Source organism: Phytophthora infestans, genomic scaffold (assembly GCF_000142945.1).
Source record: "Phytophthora infestans T30-4 supercont1.36 genomic scaffold, whole genome shotgun sequence".
Classification (NCBI taxonomy): domain Eukaryota; phylum Oomycota; class Peronosporomycetes; order Peronosporales; family Peronosporaceae; genus Phytophthora; species Phytophthora infestans.
The window spans coordinates 1,200,142-1,219,019 of NW_003303723.1; the positions used below are offsets into that span (position 1 = coordinate 1,200,142).

Here is an 18,878-nt window from a genome sequence, read left to right on the forward strand (position 1 = left end):
ACGTGTTTTTTATATTTTGTAATTGAAGCACGTACAAAACAAGGACCACATTTCTTGAGGTTTTCCAAGACTACATGTACAGTACAACAGCAAAAAGATGGTTTTTTATTCCACACTATTATCATTTGAAAGAACTCTTGGTATTTTTGACTTCCTCTTAAAGCTAGCTATTATTTGGTTTGTAGTGATTTTGGCAAAACAAGATTAGATTTGCTGAATTAAAAGTAGCAGGTGGTAAATTTACGATAATGCGAGCTCATAAAACCGTGATGCACGACGATTTACGGTAAAGTGGCCATAATTGCACTTTTCAGTTGTCGTCGCCATCGATTCGGGGGGTTGTGCCAACTTGGCACACATTTAGAAGCATGTATTGTTGCGCCTCCGCTGCCAGGGTGTGGCGTGGCGGGTTAAGCGCGATTAGGAAATTCTGAAACTAACTACGGCCGCTCGCTCCTGTGGTCTCCTGCGTTGGTTTCATCTTTTGCTACCTCCACTCAAAAGCTATTTTCACCCGTTGCTTGAAAATTCCCATTTCAGTTGTCGTCGCCATCGATTCGGGGGGTTGTGCCAACTTGGCACACATTTAGAAGCATGTATTGTTGCGCCTCCGCTGCCAGGGTGTGGCGTGGAGGATGCCCCAATGTTCGCTACAAGGCAGGCTTCTTTATCATGTCTTTTGCCATTCGCGATGTTAGCCGTCCCCCAATACGGGTATAACGCTCCACAGCGTCAGACTTCCACCTTCCAAATAACTTGACCGCCAAACTATCAAATCCAGCATTAAAGAGTGCGGTTGCACCTCCACTGCGCAGTGAGTGAGACCCAAACCTTTCTGGATTGTAACCCGCCTGGCTTGCAGCGCATTTGAGCGCCTTTACGACATCTTTGACTTGCAGATTTGTAGCCACATTAATCTTGCACAATAGAGTATTTTCCGCAACACCGAGTGACTTGTGATGCCGAACAAGATTCCATGCTGCTAAAACTGGACAGCACCATTGATACCCTGAACGCTCCAGTCTACGACTGCTTCCATCGCCAAACTGGTCGGACTTACTTCCGCGGAATGTAATCACTACTGCCACTACCTCGTGTAGTTTATCAGTCGGTCTCTCGTCGGAATCCACAAATGAAATATCTGACCGCTGTATTGCATACGGCAACACTTTTGCTCCTTGGGCTAAATACTCCGATCTTCTGAGAAGAAAGAAGAAACCCAGCACCGAAGCCCCCCAAATGACTCGGTGCTGGGCGGACTTGAAATCGAGGAACCCGTGGAGTTTCTTGAGGATATCGGTTGTGACAGGAGATTTTGGGTTACGAGGTTTGTCCTTCCTCCGCATGCCAGTGATTGCAAGTTGGTGTCCTGGTAAGAGTGCGACGCTGAAACCGAGCATCCGTCGATGATGCCACGAGATATGGCTAATTTTCGAGAGTACGGTGCCGGCAGAATTCCCTGATCCTGTGTGTCCCCATCCATAGTTCCAGCAGTGAATAGCGAATAAGGCGAGTTGGTAGGAATGTTTTCGTGGGCTTTCGGGTAGCCATCTCGGGAAGTTAAGCAACTTGCACCATTTACACCATTGTCGCCATGTACTGTTGTACTGCGATGCTGACGACGCGGCCAATGAGCAGGATTGAAGCTGTTCGAGAAGTTCATGTAGAGTCTTCTGCATTGCAGCGGCACTGTGCTCTGTGTCCAGCCAGAAGAAAAGTTAGTCCATCTGGTTAAATGAGGTTCGGTCCAAGCTCGTGAAGCTGCATCCGCCATCCAATTCGTCGATCCTGGGATATGGTCGGCGGATACACGTAAATTAAAGTACACTTCGGCCAGACCAATGCACCTATTAATTTCTTGGCTGAATGAGCTCCGAGAATGCAGCTTGTTGCACCACGCAACAGCGGAAGTATTGTCACTCCAACATTTTATAAGTAGAAGCTTCCCTTTGGCTAATCGACACCATTTCGCACCCCAAGTCCATAACGCAAGAGCAATACACAAATGCTCACGGACATTGATAGAAAATCCAGATTGGTGTAGCTCGTCAATCATCAATAGTTCTTTGTCATCAAATTGTATCTGAATAAATGCATTAGCCGCAGGATCAAGCACGGCCAATCCGACGTTGGACGCATCCATATACAACTCAACGTGAGGCGCAATCGTCTCCATACTTCCGAATATCGTCAACGGTAGCTCTGCTAGGCAGCCATGCATAAGGATTTGGTCGAACCACCGCAAATCGGTTGTTGTGCCACCGGACAGACGTGTTTTGCCAAATCGTGGCACTGCGTTGCATTGAGATTGAATCCGTTGATAAAATGGTTTAGCAGTTCGCAAGCATGTAGCTACGTGTCGAAGAGACCCGAGGACCTGATAAAATTCTGTTTTCGTAGCGGTGCCTCGCTGAAGTATCGCTTGTACGCGTCGGTGTGCTTTAGATATTTTGTCGCTAGGGATTGATACCGTACGCCGCACGGTGTTCCACAATAACCCGAGCGCCACTATCTCAGAGCTCCAGGCTGAGAATTTTGCCTCATTGATTGAGCGAGGTCCAAGAGCGGCTAGCATAGCGTGACGAAGTGTTGCTTCTGCTAACTGTAACCTATCACCTTCGTCGGGTTCCACTAAAATATGATCGTCAACCCACTCGTAAGGGAAAAATGGTTCATTGTCCTTGGAATCTGACACTGACGCAGGTGAATTTGAGCCCATGAGCCATGATATTGCCCGGCCAAATAACGCGTAGCATGGCGGCGACCCCGACCACCCAAATGGAGCTGCCAGATCGATAATAATAATTTCTAGCTCCTTGGTAAAGGCTGCCATACGGAAAACCTGGTTAGCTCGGGTACGTAAATGCCGAAAAGCACCCTTCACATCGCCTTTAAGCATCATAATTCTCTCCGTGTAACCGCATGTAGCCAAGTACTCAATTCGCCTTGCAATAATCGCGACCGACTCATAGCGCACTTTTGGAATCGAATCCGCTACCAACGCGGAATTTACCGAGTCGTTCTTCGGAAATGATAAGTCATGAATAGTGCGAACTTCCTCGTTCGGATCTACACCCTTCTTTACCACAGCCCCCAAAGGACTGCAGATAATTTCAGGCCATCGGTCGAGGATATCGGCCTCCAGAACCATATACTGACCAGAGTCTTGGCCTTCGCGAATTGACCTGGTCACCGCGCGCAAATAACGACGACACGAACCGTGATTCTTAGGAGGTGGACGATTCTTCATCGGTCCTTGACGCCACTGTACATCAATGCCGACCTCTGCAATTTTAATTAGTTCATCGAGATGTGGATAACCTCTGAGTACGCGACGTAGTCGTTCTGGGTCAATTGCTTTGTTCGGCCTTCTGTCATTGTCGCGTTCGCCACGGATAAATTGTGTTACTTCTTCGACACTCATGTTGCGTGTCCGAACCAAATGGGACAGCGACTTACACGCTACGTTGTCGATCTCGTACGGCGAAATCTCGGGCTGTTTTGCGCGGACAAATCCCACTCCACGATGTGTAATTGATATTCGGGCTTCATCGGCGAGTAATTCTTCCTCCAATGCGTGTTTGATTTTCTGTGCCGACATCAACGATAGACCAAACTGTCTACCGTTAATATGTGGAGGCATTTGGTGCTGTATGCCACGGACTGATGACACTTCGTTGTAACAAGGTCTTGACCGGCAACCGCTTGTACCCTTTTTCGCCGTCTCTACCGGTGTTGCTTGTCCGGCCTTACAAAGCGATCTCTCGGGACAGGAAACCTTGCCAGTCGTGCGCTTTGCTCCAATAGTTGGATGTCTACAAGGCCTCTGGTGACTAGTACTTGTATCTCGCTTAAGTATCTCGTTCTGGGGTAAAGTGGATTCTCCATGACCCGCTACTTTGAGACAGCGTACTTTGTCACCCTTGCTCTTTGCTGACACCATCGTTTTACCAATTTTGCATTGCTTGTTCTCTGATACTGCGTTGACGCTAGCAGTCCTCTTTGGGTGCAGACTTGATACTACCTTGTCCGATGCAGTCATGTGGGACACATCCACCGCAGTGAATCGGTCGTTACTCAACACACCATTCACTTGTGTAGCGTCCGAGCTAAGGCGTGAGCATACCCATTTCTGCTGCTTCTCAGGTCGATTTCGGGCCGCTGCCACAAACTTGAGCTGCAAAGATGGCCGTACTGCCCCGCTGATCTTGGATAGTCATAATTGTCGGTGCTCCTCCTTCAAGCCACCAAATCGTCTAGTGATCTCTTCTTTCACGCAGGCCGGCAGCTTATTTGGAACAAAATGACCATGATCACTGGGGCACGCGCCATTTGCGTCGGGTGCACAGCCTGCCTTTGAAAGGTAACGCATACATAGACTCTTAGACTTGCCCGAGCCTGGCTCGGTTTGTACTGGAAGTTGGCGCAGCACGTCCCTCGATATCCGACCGAGACGCCTTTTACCGTCCTGCCGAGGGGTAAACTGGTAAGTTGGTGCGCGCTTCGTCCCCCCTGTTCGAGCTTCATCCGTTAATCTCTCGTTCTTGATCTCGCTGACGTGTTGATGTACTTTCACGAACATCAGATCCCTCAGAAGCCTGTCATCCGTTGAGCAGCGTCTCATCACTTGCCTTAAGTCACCATCGCTTTCTGCAACACTTCTAAAGTCCTCTAAAACATCGTTTACCCAGTAAACAAGTGTCGACAGCTCTTTTTGACTCCAGCTAACTCTCATGAGTGTTTCTTCTATGAACTCAACGATGTGTTCGACCAGTTCGATCAGCTCTGAGCAGCAGTATTCTCGGCAATACGTGAGGAACACTCTTGCTGCTTCTACCACATCCTCTATGCGCGAAGCAGGAGTAGCTGCAGCGAACTCTGCCGTCGCCGACAGGTTGCCAAAATTTGATCCTCCACTTTCTAGCCACGACATCCTCTCGTCCTCTGACAGTCGGGCGAAGTGACGAATTGACAGCCCACCAGAACCAAATTGAATATCATATGCCCGAGTGCAGACACCCGGTAGCGCCTTATACTTCACAAATTCGGACCGAACCATACCTTTGACAAATATAGTAGCAGGCTTACCTTTATGCTTTTCTGATGTCACTCGCTCAGGTACCTCTTGTTGATCATCTCGTGGAGCAAATGCGTACTTTGATGCTACGGTCACTCTTTTCCGCGGTGGCGGCTGCCCAATCATCTCAGAACTCGTGCTCACTTGAGTCCTCGGAACCGTTTGAGACTGTCTGTTGGCTTGTCTAATAGCTAGAAACCGCTCCAGTAGCTCGGGGTCATCGCTGAGTTTCTCGACAATGAGTGCATCTTGGTCTACCGCTGTGCGACGTCGCTTTGCCTCAATGAACACCATCATCCGACGAGCTAACCGGCTGTCGGGAACGCTTTGGTCGTTCTGGCCGCGTAGAGACTTGAACCGTACCCTCACGAATCGGCTCCGATTGGTCTTGGGGAGTATCATCGTCGTCGATAAAAGGATCGAAAAGCTCACTTCCTTCTCTTTCCTCACCATCACCACCACCAATCGGTGATTGTGACTGAGGCGGGCAGCAAAACGCCTGCCCCACAGTTGGTGGCACCGGTGTCACTCCTCCATCGACATAATACGCAAAGTCAAGGGCGTGTTGCAGCGAAAACTCGGTCTGTTGACCCGTTGAAGGGTCGGTCCACTTACAGACCTTCGTTGCACTGGGATAGTTAGCTTCTGCCATTAAGCCTTCTAATATATCCGGTATCTGGTTAGCCCACGATATCTCGTCCGAGTACTCGGTCTAGAACAGTATTTTCGACAGCCTCGATTTCGCGCGCGCTCCATTCTTCACTGTCAAATTGAATATGTTCCAATAGAAGGGCTACAATCGGTGCTACGACCGACACTGCCTTCCATTCAGCGGTGAACCGCTGTCCGTCGGATAGAATCGACAGCTGATCGCCTTCGGCTTCTACCACTTGACCGTAGTAAACATGATCAGAGCCCTTTACAGCAACTGCACGTCGCATGAGTGAATGATTTCTTGCTCTGTTCACCTCGCTGGCCGTCACCACGTGGGTTTCCGCAACTGCCCGGCTTACACTTCCCTCTTCCCCCCCCTTCGAGACTATGAAACGTTACTGTATCTGCCTCGACTCGAACAACCTTCGCGTAGAATGGTGCGTCAAAACCTGTTTCAATGGTTTCAGGCATCAAATGCAGGTAGGATCGAGCTGCAAGGCGAACCATTCTCCGGAGTGCTGGAGGCTGAAAGGCGGAAGCAAGAGGGCTTAAGCGCGATTAGGAAATTCTGAAACTAACTACGGCCGCTCGCTCCTGTGGTCTCCTGCGTTGGTTTCATCTTTTGCTACCTCAACTCAAAAGCTATTTTCACCCGTTGCTTGAAAATTCCCATTTGATAGTACAACTCTGGCACAGATGCAGCATTTCGTTCTGCTACGCCACTCAAATAGGGAGTATCACGCCTTAAATGACCTTACTGTTAAGGAACCAGCTATCGTTGCAAAGATGCTTCATATTGAAAGCTGAGTCGGATAGAGCCAGTATTACCGATATTTAAGTTCCACTGTCGTTTCGTATCCTTCAAGGTGAAACTCCTTAGTTCACCGTTTCGTCATGGCGGTTTCGTAATCGACGAGCCTCGGACATTCTATTGGACAATACCATCTTGTTCTGCGACAGGCGACACTTCAGTAAGAGCCGCACAGCTCCAAGGGACGCGCGTAATACGGAATGCGCAGTCTTTGAGAAAGGAAAGCCTAAGACATGATCAGATATATGCAATGCTGGCCTTTGAAGTAGCTTCGCTTGAATCGACCGCAACCCAGAAAATAATATTTTTTTTCCAACCATCCGACAGCTACCAAAATCCTCCCGCGGTCTGCGCTTTTTTTTTTACCAGTCTGAAGCTCGTTTGATACCGGCTTCACTATTTGAAAACCTGGGAGATCTTAAGCCGAAACTTGAGATCCTGGTTTGCTCGCGGCAACGACAGTACAGGTCCGACCAGAGTCGCCGGCGACTGCTGCATCCTTTTAAAACGCCATCTTATGTAGCAACACGCCCGACTAAGGATCGCGTAATGCCAACTCTACAACAGCTAGGTCCACCGCTTAGTCTGAACACCTCAAGAAGTGGTCAATCCCAACTTCATGTACCATTGTCAGCTTTGTAAGAACGTCCTCCCACGAAACAATCTGCTGCGGACCTTGATGAGACATCGAATCAGTCTATCATACCTGGCGATGCATCCCGAGATCTATCGTGGCCAGCTGAACTACTTCGACAACCGGTCACATCCAGCTTCAACTTAGTGGAAGCTCCCGTCGCAGTGCAAGATGCGATAAAAACTACCAGCCCCTACCTGGATTTACCCTAGTCCCATCAAGGCTACTGAGCGATCTATTATTCGTCAATTGGGTGTCCGTGTGCCAGTGAAATTGGACGGGAAAACGTGCATGGGGTGGATCTGTCTTGGGAACAAAAGCTGTCGAGAGCGCCACCAGATCATACAGCTATATGGGAAGACGTCAAAGGCTACAGCACATTTGAAGGACGTCCATGGCATCAACTCTGACAAATCTACACTACAAGGTGCACACACGCGATGACGAAGTGGACATACTTCGCAATGCTGCTCTGAAGCATGACGATGCTCATAGGGTGTGTTTACTTATGGATACTTTACGCATTATCTTTAATAATCTACCATTCCGGCTCGGCGAGTACGAGGAATCGAAGCTGTTGAGAGCTTGTCACCGACGAGAGGTACCGAGCGATAATTAATGCGCAAACCGTAGCTCATGCAATCGTGGAATTGTAGGGGGATTCAATACGTTCTCCAAAATATTCTGCTCAACATCAAGTTTCTTACGATGGTGCTGGACATGTGGTCATTAATAACGCAGAGTGAAATGTATCTCGGTCTGCGTATAGGCTTTATTGACAGCGAGTGGCGCTTCCGATCGTTCTTGCTTGGAACTCGTCACTTTCGTCCTTCTCACGGTCAGCGTGATGGGGGTATTCGTGGGTCTTTCAAGCGGTGGATAGAGCAAATTCTATTCGACTTCGGACTTTCAATCAAACGGTTCTTTTGTGGAACAAGTGACGCAGGCGCTGACGTGAAGTGTATGATCCAAGAAGGACTTAAACACCAGTGGGAATGGTGCATCCCGCTCTTAACGAGCGCTGCAACTAAAGCGGCTTGCGAAATTGTCAATGACATGAGCAAGTAAAAAAACAAGAGAATGACAGAGCTTACTTCACGAATCGGGAGGCCTATTTATTAAGTACACCACGTAGAGATAATGGGTGCACTGTTTGCGGACTTGTGCGATATGACCGGAGAAAGCAAGTCCCGTACCCTTGTCGAACTCAAGCCACCTCGATTCATGGGCCTAACCAAAGTAATCTTACGAATTCTTGATAAGTGGGACCAGTTGGTAGTTTGTTTGATTAGCGTATTGCTAAGTCACTTCGGACTGGACTTGCGCCTCCGGGAGGTTTCCCTTTAGTAGCCGATAAACTTAATAATTCAACTGGCGTGTCTCGTAGAGCCTATCACAGGGCTGAGCCGTCGAGCTCAAAGCGAGTCAGCAAACCAGATTCAAGTACTGCTCAATTTGTACATGCTTCGTCAGCACGTGCTTGATACTTCAGTCGCTCTAATGGACTATAGAACAAAACATCTTCAACCACCTCGATATTTCGCTGTTTCCGAATTGACGCCGGTCTGGCTAAGACTTGGCATCATTCGCCGAAGCGCTCCATGAGCGATGCTTTTCTCGCTACACCAACCGCACCAAAGTGTGTAAGTCGTCGGATGCAGTTGTAACTTCATCCTAAACGGAAGAACCCTGATGGAGTTGTGGTGTAGTAGAACACACAAATACCGTCAGATGTGGATTCCTTACACAAACCACAACGAATCGCCGAGTTAGGTCGGCGGTTGTATGGCCTTCGCAGAGGGTGGTCCCCTCGCGGTCCGGCCCTTCCGGGACAGACGAGTGGCTCGCTTCCACTCGGTTCCCACTAACCAAGTCAGATCACTTCCGAGGCTCCGCCGAGTTTGGTTCGGCTGAGCTCGTTCACAACCCTGTGCCCTCCACCAAAGGATGGACGACGGCGCGCGAGCGCTTTTACAGGTCACCGAGCGCAGAGGCTGCTCAGCTAGAAGTGTTACGGCACCCGGGCTATCCGACGTACCGGCCCGCTGAGTATGCGGGGCTTTCTTTCGCGCGTAGCGAGACTTTGTCCTACCCAGACCGACCTAATATCTTGGCGCTACCAGTCAACACCCTACAAGCTATGCCTCTCGAGTATTGACGGCAGGCATAATCCAGCCCTATGCAGGGACTTACCGGAAAAGTGTACACGTGTCTTGGACTAGGAAAATTCTGCTCTGTTATCTTCTGGGAGCCCTTTCGGCTCCCCCTATTTAATCCTATGCTTCTTATACAAATATCTAGTGAAATGAAGTCGTTTCGGATCTCTACCGACCCTTCAGCTGAGTTCAGGTGACCGTTGAGCTCAGCGGCTATCCGGATAGCATATCCGGACAGATCGCCGAGTACTTACCGTGATCCTTTGCTCCTAAGGTATGGGTTATCAGACCGAGCCGATTCTTGACCTAAAGTAGGTTGGCGTATGGTCGAATCTGGAAATCCCTACACCACAACTGCCCCGGTTATGATACGAGCCGAGCGGGTGAGTGTCTTAATCCTTCATTTGGCTCTGCCACCGTTGGTCCGTACTCGGCTGATGACGTCTCGCGGCTCTCCACCACCTTCTTCGGTACGTTCGTTGCTTCCGCTGTCACTCACTTGGCAGCTCCTCACTCCTCGCATGCTACTCCAGCACAACTCGCGGCACCACCATTCTCCTTCAACTCCTCGTCGAGGTGAGGGCGCGCCAGCTGAGTCGATTCCTCGACCCGTCGCACTCGTGGGGTCAGCGACCGGCCCGAAGCTGGGTTGGTCGACTTGACAACTTCCCATGAGTCTGACGCGGAGTCGACGGGGTCTTCTCGCGTGCGTCCTCCTGGTCCACCGAGCTTGCCGGGCGACACCACCTCGGGCGCCACCAGTCAGTCAAGCTCGGCTGCTCCAGTGAGTCTTGACTCCCTCATGGCCAGAGTTAACGAGCAAGGGTACGAGCGTCGAGAAGAATTGACCTTCTTGGCGAGGCTCATGGTCTACGGATTTACTCGTTCCGTGGAGCCTTCCGATCCCGCGCAGCGGCGAGCGATCTTGCATGCGGCTTCCGCGGGGGAACTGTTGGATATCTTGAAAGGCAACTGACGACTCAGCGGACGACGGGTTGGGTTCTCCCAATCTCCGAGGTGCGTCTCCGAGTATGTCTCTGTTCGGCACTCCACTCCCAAGTGGAACGGATCCGCCTCAACCTACTACAGCCGAGTCGGGTTCTGAGGCACCGGCTCTTCTTCCCTCTGCTTCGGCGTCGGTCTCCTTAGCTAGCTCGGCGATGATCCTTCTTGCCACGACTGCGGATGTGGCATCTCCTCCCGCAGTTTCTCAAGGAGCGACGTCTGCTGCGCCGCCACGCCTCCAATCGTCGAGACCGCTGAGCTCCTCCCAGTTGTCTCCGTCGGGCTCCACTCACTTGGAGTCCGGATCGCCAACTTTTTAGTTTTCTTCTTTTGACTGGGCGTCCCGTAGGTATCGTTCAGGACTTCATTTCGTAATTATTCAGTATATGTAGTTTCGACACAGTAGCATTCCATCTCAACTCGGCCTGTGTCGTCCGCTGAGTTGGTGTAACATTTGGTGCAATAACTGTTAATCCTCATCTGCAACTTGCACCATTTGCAGACGGTTTTCACGCCTTTTTTGTCGAAGATAGTCAACAGGAGACCTCCACATGACAAATTCGACAGTGGTTCCCAAGTAGGCTCATCGTAGCCGACCCACTTAACCTTAAACTTCCGTTGTGACCGGGACGTACTCGTGAATAATGGTAGCTCATCGTCGAGAATTGCTTCGACTGGTTCGTACTTGTGTCTGGCTCCCAGCTGTCTTCAGGCAGTAATTCTTCGTCAAAGTCAAATCGCTGAGTCTCTTCGAGATCGGCGATTAGCCTCGTCTTTGGTCTTCCGCCGAGTTCGGTGACTGCCTTCAGACGTGATACATGGACCACTGGGTAGAACCAATATCCACTCTTGTCGGGCAACTCCAATTCATAGGCGAATTCTTCCACCTTCTTCTTCACCCTGAATGGTCCATGCCATCGGTGGGCTAACTTCTTGGTCAGGCCCGACTTGACTCGCTCCATAAACAACCAGACTTGATCTCCTTCTTTGAACAAGGATTCGGTGGATTCATCGCCTGGTTCTGCAACTCCATCTTTGTCATCTGCTGTGTTGGGGTTGGATCTTTTCTCCTTCTTGCTCAACGCTTCGTTGTGCTCTCGAGCTCGTCGTGCTTTCTCTCGCAGCTGCTAATCGAAGGGCCACTTCTCGTTGTCTGTTCGCTTCTCGGCATCACTCGACTGCGTCCGCCGAGTTGACTGGGCGTCCCTGTTCACGTCGTATTGAGCTCGTCATAGCCTTGAGTGTAGACTTGGCGTCCCAACCATGTACCAGATAGAAAGGGGTTTCTCGCCGAGTCGAGTCTCTTGAGTTGTTGATAGCGTGTACCATCTTCTCGGCAATGTCATCCCAGTCGGCTTGAAGTGGGTCTTCCACGTAGACCCGTATAGTCTGAACCATTGTCTTGACTGACCTCTCTTGTTGACCGTTGGCTTGTGGTCGGTAACTCAGCGTAGCTCTTGATCTCGACTGCATCATCTTGAAGAACTTTTGGAATACTTCACTCATAAACCTTGGATCTCGGTCGTGCCGTATCAGAGACGGAGCCCCGAGCTGCCTGAAGACGCATTCCTCAAATACCTTGGCCACTTCGAGTGCCCCGGTGTCATTCATAGCCTTAGCGATAACCAACCCCGTGAAGTGGTCCTGGAACAGCAGCAGTGCAGTATTGCCCCGCTGAGTTCGAGGAAGGGAAATCACGAAATCCATTGACACGACTTGGAATGGATGGTCCGACACCACATTTCCCGGCGAGTAACCTCTCAACTGTGGCTTGCTCTTACTGGTATTGCAGTCCTCGCAGGCCCTAACATGTTTCACCACGTCGGCGTAAAGACCAATCCAGTAGTAGTCGGCCTTGACTCGGTGATAAGTTCTGACGATGCCTTGATGCCCTCCTTCGATCGAGTTGTGACAGTTATGAAGTATCTCGTCGACCATAGTTGACGGAATCACCAGTCTCAATGAGAGGTTCGGTTCGCCGAGTTCGCCCAGTCGGCGAGTTTCATCTCGGCGGTATAACAGGCCGTCTTCGCTGAGTACAAAGACTTCTACGACTTTGCCGGCATTCTGAGCTCGACGGTGTGTAAGGTCCTCAAATTCACCTCTCAGGTACGCCTTCAGATCGGCCCACCTGAGTTCTTCATCTTGTGCCTTCGCGATTCGTCGTCTCCGCTCAGTCTGTACTGTCACTGGATCAATGTCGTTGGCATTCTGAGCTGTTTGGGCTGACTCCATCTGCGACCTTGTTTCGATATTCGGGGTCGTGTGGTTAGTCCGCCGAGTCGACGCCCTACTGACTTGTTCGAATTCATCTCCACTGCTTTCAAACGCCGATTCTCCAGGATTCGTTGATATGGCTTCATGATCCTGACTTCCTCCTCTTGCTCTAGCCGAGTCTTCATCCAGCTCGTCCTCAAAGTGAACTCGGCGTACTCGGCTACGAGTGACTGCCGTGACGATCGGGGTTTCCGCTGGGCTGTCTGTGGTGTACAGTTCTTCGGCTACTCGGTTAATCATTCTCAGTTCTGCTTTCCTATCCGTCCCGAGAATTACTCGTCCAGCTTTAGCTTCAAGTGCTTCTGTAGCGAGAGAATCAGCCGCTGCGTTATAGTTTCGCGCTATGTGTCGATACCGGACCGAGTTGAGTTGCTTCGTGAGATCCTTGTGTCGAGCTAGCTCCACTTGCAACGTTTCCTTCTTGCATGCTATCACCCCCATGGATTGCTGGATTGCAAGCCAGGAGTCACCCACGATAATCAGATCGGTTATCCCTCGGTCAATCGCCGCCAAGACCCCATTGTTCATGCCGGTGTACTCGGCGATGTTGACTGTGGTGGACGACAGGTACGCACTCGCAGCGATCTCAATGTCCCAATTCGGAAGGCGCCATAGTATCCACGAGCAACTTCCATACCCACCGTATTTAGCTGTCTTTGCTGAGCCATCAAATGACAGCACGCATCCCACAAAGTCGGCTGGTACTCGGGCGTATAGCAGCTCTGGGTCCATTCGAACTGTCGCTGAGTTCTAGGAGGGAGGTGCAAGGTGCTTCAAGGAATCGTCGAGTCCGATAAACGGGGTTATCGACGCTTGGAGCAACTGGGCGAAGTCTACATCTCGTTCACGTACTCGTCACCTTCAAATCGTAGGGCGACAACATAACTGCAAAACTGACTGCGCGGCCGTACTGCGACTATGACTTAAACACCCACTCCAACGTGGAGAAACGGGTGTAGACGTGTAGCGTCTTCCCCGCCAAGAGAGTGTAGCACACTTTCAGCAATTGTAACAGCGCGACTACTTCTTTCTCAGCGGGATGATAGCCGAGTTCATTCTCCTTTAGTACGCGTCCGCAGAAGCGAACTGGGTGCAGCTTGTCGTCGTGCGGTTGCATCAATGTACTGCTCAGTGCCCACTCATTGGCGTATAGCATTATGTGGACTTCTTTCGCCGAGTCGAAATGACGCAGAATTGGAGCTTCTGCTACCCGTCTTTTGAGCTCGGCAAATGACGCTTTTGCTGACGCCAAGTCACCCCCAGGACCAAAGTCTGTGTCCTTTAGCTGATAGAGTACCGCTCCATAAACGGCCAAGTTCTGGATGAATCGGCCGTAATAGCTAAGTGCACCGAGAAAAGCTTGCATCCCTTTTCTTTGATTTCGGGAAGGAGAGCCCGGCGATCGCAGCTATCTTCTTCGCATCAGCGCGTATTCCACTCGGCGTAATCTCGTGCGACAGGAAATCAACCTTGGGTTGGACAAAGATACTCTTGGTAAAGCTGATGCTAATTCGACATTCTGTGAACCGGGCTAGTAATCGGTCGAGTGTCTCCAAGCAGGCGTCAAACGTCTCCCCTCCAAAACAGATATCATCAACAAACGACCTCCGTTTGAACACCGGAATCAAAGAAGACTGGTCTGGTTCTCCATTAGCGAACATGTCGCCGTCCGGTCCGTTGACCAGGTCTTGGACCGGATCGCAGTCAGCTTGTGATTGATGGTCCGCTTCGAACTTCGTCAGCTGACCCTGCGTTGAATCGCTGACTCCGCCGAGCTCGACTCGCCGAGTTCCCGACTCGGCTTCAGCAATAGCCATTCGTTCAGCAAACAACTGCCATCCTCCCTTTGGTTGAACGTATCCCCATAGAGCATTGTCGATCAGTCTCTGGTAAATCATAGGCGCATTCTTCAATCCAAACGGCATGCGTAACCATTCAAAGTGTCCAAGTGCACAGACGAACGCTGAGATCTACCGAGCTCGGCGTGTCATCAAGACTGCCCAGAATCCACTCGCAGCATCGAGCGAGCAAAACCACAAGTAAGTCTCCAATTCGGTAAGCAGATCATCGACTAGTGGCATAGCGTATTCCATCGGCGTCGTAACCGCATTAACTAGTTTATAGTCAATGCATAGCCGAATATCCACACCATTTTTCTTGAGCACTATCACCACTGGCGAGGCCCAAGGGCTGCCCGAGAATGATATCAACCCAGCTCGAAGCAGCCCTTTCAACAACTCGTACAGTTTGCTCAAGTGGCGTAGAGGTATCCGCCGAGCTCTCTGCTTAATGGGTGCGTGTCCTTGAACGTCGATGTCGCACAACGCTCCGTACGCTGGAGGCGGCAGGGCATTACCACTTGAAATCATTATTCCTCCGTGCTTTTTCAGCTCTGCCACCAACCTAGCCGACTGTGCTGGCGTATGACTACTCGACTTGACGTTTGCAGCGCCATAGTCGAGTTCTGTAGACTCAACTTCAGTGAGGTCGGGAAGGAAAGCTAGCTCGTGAGCCTAGTCCGTCAACTCCAGATCCGCCCCACTATTCTCAAAGATGTCGGTCTTACCATCGTCAACATCATCCTCTTGCTCGTATTCGGGCGCGGCGATAGCCAAGTAGTGTTGTCTTAGGGTTTCAGTTGTGTCTCTCGTCGAGTTGCACTCATCATCTTCAGTTTGTCCTAAACCGTAGTCATTTTCGCCGGGGTCGAACACCGTCGCCGCTGAGTTCGTTACTCCGACCTCAGCTATAGTACCTTCCAACAGTGATACCTCTGGTACATCATAGTTGTCGTCCGCGTCAGGGCCCGTATTCGCTGAGTTCACTGCGACGGCCAATCTGACTCCTGCGTGTTCAAACTTGTCTCCGAGGTAGATGGTATCATCGTCATGCTGTCTAACCACTTCCGAACCGGTTTCAGCCTCCATAGTCTCCAACGCTGAGTCGCCGTAGCTGGGTCGTCGTTCGGCTTTATTCCTTCAGGTAGTAATACCCCCCGACTATCATAATCCTTTGTCACGTCGGAGTGCTGACCCGCTGAGTTAGTTGTGACGGCAGAACTAACTTCCGTGCATGTAAACGCGTCTTCGGTATAGCTGACATCCTGCCGACATGCTGTGGCCACGTCCGAGGCACTCTCAGTGTTCCAATCCGCTGACGCCGAGTCCACCACCGCTGACTGGATAATGCAGGCTTTTGGCGTACCCATCGCTGAGTTCTCCACGGCTGCAGAACTTAACCCATCGACTCCAGACTCGGCTCGTGCCTCACCTTCATCACTGTTGCTACTGGTATTCGCCGTCCAGCTCAGTCCTTCACTGTTATCCTCAACATCTCTTGAAAGGAATACCTCCAGCTTGGAATTCGCAGTCATCACGCTGGGGCACTGTACCGCTGAGTCTGCTACGACGGCTGGACAAACATCCACGCGCCCACACTCGTTCCTCGCGTAGTCGGTCGTCCTATGGTACACCGGAACAGCTCCCAAGTCATTTCTTGCGGCTGGTTCTCCGAGCGCCGAGTTCGCCGTCACCACATGGTTACTCCCAGCACTTATAGTGGTCAGGGTGCTCACAGCTGAGTTCACCTCGCCCACAATACTTGGTCTACTGATCCCAAACTTGGCTCGGTTGTCAATAACGGGTTGGGCGTCACGTAGGACGTGTTTGGAGCGTTCTTCTGGGTCTCCTTCCGTTATAGCTGAGTCTTCAGTTGCCGACACGTCTTCCTTAGCCCTTACTTCACTTGTTCCTTCAACCGCTGAGTTCGCGTTGACGTCAGAAATGGCGCCATCGTCTTCAAACTTGGACAGCTGATAGGAGACATCTTGGCCATCGTGTAGCACCGGCGTACGATCCGCTCGGACGTCTTCCAGCTTGAACGCTGAGTTTATAGCCGGGTCACCCCTTGTCACCCCTGAAGTCGATATGACGTCTGCGTTACCGCGACGCCTCTCGTCTTCGTCGGCTTCTGTATCAGCTTCGATCCTTCTCCAGCGTTCAGCGCATGTTAATTCGGGTCCATTTTCCCCTGGAGGGGGTCGTTTTTCCACCGCCGTCGGAGTTGGGTATTTTCGTCTTTCCACAGCTGGCGGCTGGTGTGACAGCCAGTCTTCGTACAGTTGTTGTTCTTTCTGCAGCAAATCTTTATCCATCGCCGACTCAAATGCCAATATCTGCCAGTCACGGTATTTCGCCGAGTTCACGCGGACATATCCCTCATTGGCCAGTACTCCGTGTGGTTGCTGCAGCGGGGCTGCCGTAGCTTTAGCGTCAGAGGAAGACGTTCGACTCAAAGAGTCACTAATACTAAGTTCCTTATCCAAAGGACACTTACAGCCCAAGACCAGGGCTCAAAGTTAATACCTTAACTTTTATGCTTCAAAACCAGAAGTGTTTTATTTACTATTATTGCGGCCAAGCCGCGTAGGGGTAAATGTATCTGTTTAACTATCTAGCATAGTTAAACCTAATCAAATGCATAACGTGTGGCTTTCGGCCAACGTATTGAGAGACCTTGTTAACTCTCCAACTTATGTACTGAGAGTTTGTTAACTCTCCGGGTACTTCGTACCCCTGTGTGTTCCACACCATGTAACCCCGTTACACTCCCCCCCACTAAGATGAGAACATTCCGTTCTCGAAACTCTCCTCAGCGAGGTCACGTCTTGTTAAGACGGCGGAGGTTACTACACCTCACGCCAGCGTTGTACAGCTCCGTGAGCTCACAAACGCCTACGCATCGTTGATGCCCAACTTCTCGTCGTCGGCCCACGGCCCAATGCTCCAAGCGCAGCGCGCATCTTGCTCTCAAGCGGTCTCAGACCTACGCTCGCGCTCCGCGCCTGCTCCAAGAGCTGCAAACCGCTTAGAGCAATGCTCTTGACTCATTCGAGTCGCCGACAACAGCTCAGCAGTTGAACACTCGCTTCACAAGCGATAGGTCGGTGGTTCGAACCCACTAGGGCACAGCCCTCTCGTTCCATGAACGATTGTTCACGCTTGGACAAGCTTAAGGGCAACACCCTTTTAGCTCAATGGTTGAGCGTTGGCTTTGAGAGCCACAGGTCGGTGGTTCGAGCCCACCAGGGCACAGCCCTCTCGTTCCATGAACTGTTGTCCTTGAATGGACAAGCTTAAGGGCAACGCCCTTTCAGCTCAGTGGTCGAGCGCTGGCTTTGAAAGCCACAGGTCGGTGGTTCAAATCCACCCGGGCGCAGCCCTCTCATACCATGAGTAGTCCGTTCTCGGACTGACGTACGGGCATCGCCCTTGTAGCTCAATGGTAGAGCTCCGGCCTGTCAAGCCAAAGGCCAGTGGTTCGATACCCGTCCGGGACACCACTTTCGCTGTTACAGCGCATCCACATTTGGATCATGCTCATCGAGCAAGTTGCTTCAAAACAACTATGCGTCTATCGAGACGCTTGTGCCTGAACCTTGTTCAGCACAACACGAAGCACCTGCTTCCTTCGGGACCATGTCCCTAACACTACGACGTCTCTCCACCTCCTGCTCCCGCTGCGAGCACCGCTCATACATACGAGCTGGCTGCTGCAGCCACTGGTCAGAGCCTGAGCTCAACTACTGACCTCATCGCTCCCCACTCTAGTGGGAGGCGCCCAGCGCCTGGCGACGCTGTCGCACGCCATGGTGGCGCTTCGGCACATGATGTGCCCGGTCGTAAGCGTCAACGACGTCAGGGCAATCTTGCCGGAGGATAACCTCAAACTCCCATGAGTTCTGTGAGTGAGGGTAACCCCTCCACTTCACTAAGTACTGGGTACGACCCTGGCGTCTACGCCACGCCACAAGGCGTTCCACGTGAAAGTGGAGCTCACCATGCTCATCGAGCAGAGCAGAAGGAGGCCTTGCCTCAGCTGGGCTCTCGCGGGGAGAGTCAGCACTTGCCGGAACGGCGTCTACGTCCATACGACGCCGGCGTCCACGACGCGAACGTTCACCGCCCATCGGTCGATCTCGAAGAGATGATCCACCTTGTGGATAGGTTAGAGCCACCACTGTTGACTCACAACCAGGTCTCGGACCTTGAGCGTCCAGCTGCTCGGCTGAACGTTCAGCTTGCCTTGCTCCTGCATCTCGAGCACTTCGCTCCGCGACCTGTGGCTCTGCCACATGCTGTTGATCAGCCATCTGTGGATCCACCACTTGCTGTCGTTCAGCCTCCCGTGGCTCTACCACCTGCTGCCCTGCAGCTGTCCGTGGCCCAGCCACCGTTGGTGCCAACGCCTCCGCGCTCACCTGAG

At 51.4% G+C, this 18,878-nt stretch overlaps 1 protein-coding gene across 1 annotated transcript; it reads right to left on the reverse strand.

Moving 5' to 3' along the window:
- Positions 1-4,216: 4,216 nt before the first annotated feature.
- Positions 4,217-5,001, reverse strand: PITG_14735 (uncharacterized protein; the record flags this gene model as incomplete). The annotated part of the gene is made up of 3 exons (XM_002898566.1): positions 4,217-4,468; positions 4,559-4,936; positions 4,981-5,001. 3 exons carry the CDS (start codon positions 4,999-5,001, stop codon positions 4,217-4,219), a joined length of 651 nt encoding a protein of 216 aa, XP_002898612.1.
- Positions 5,002-18,878: the final 13,877 nt, after the last annotated feature.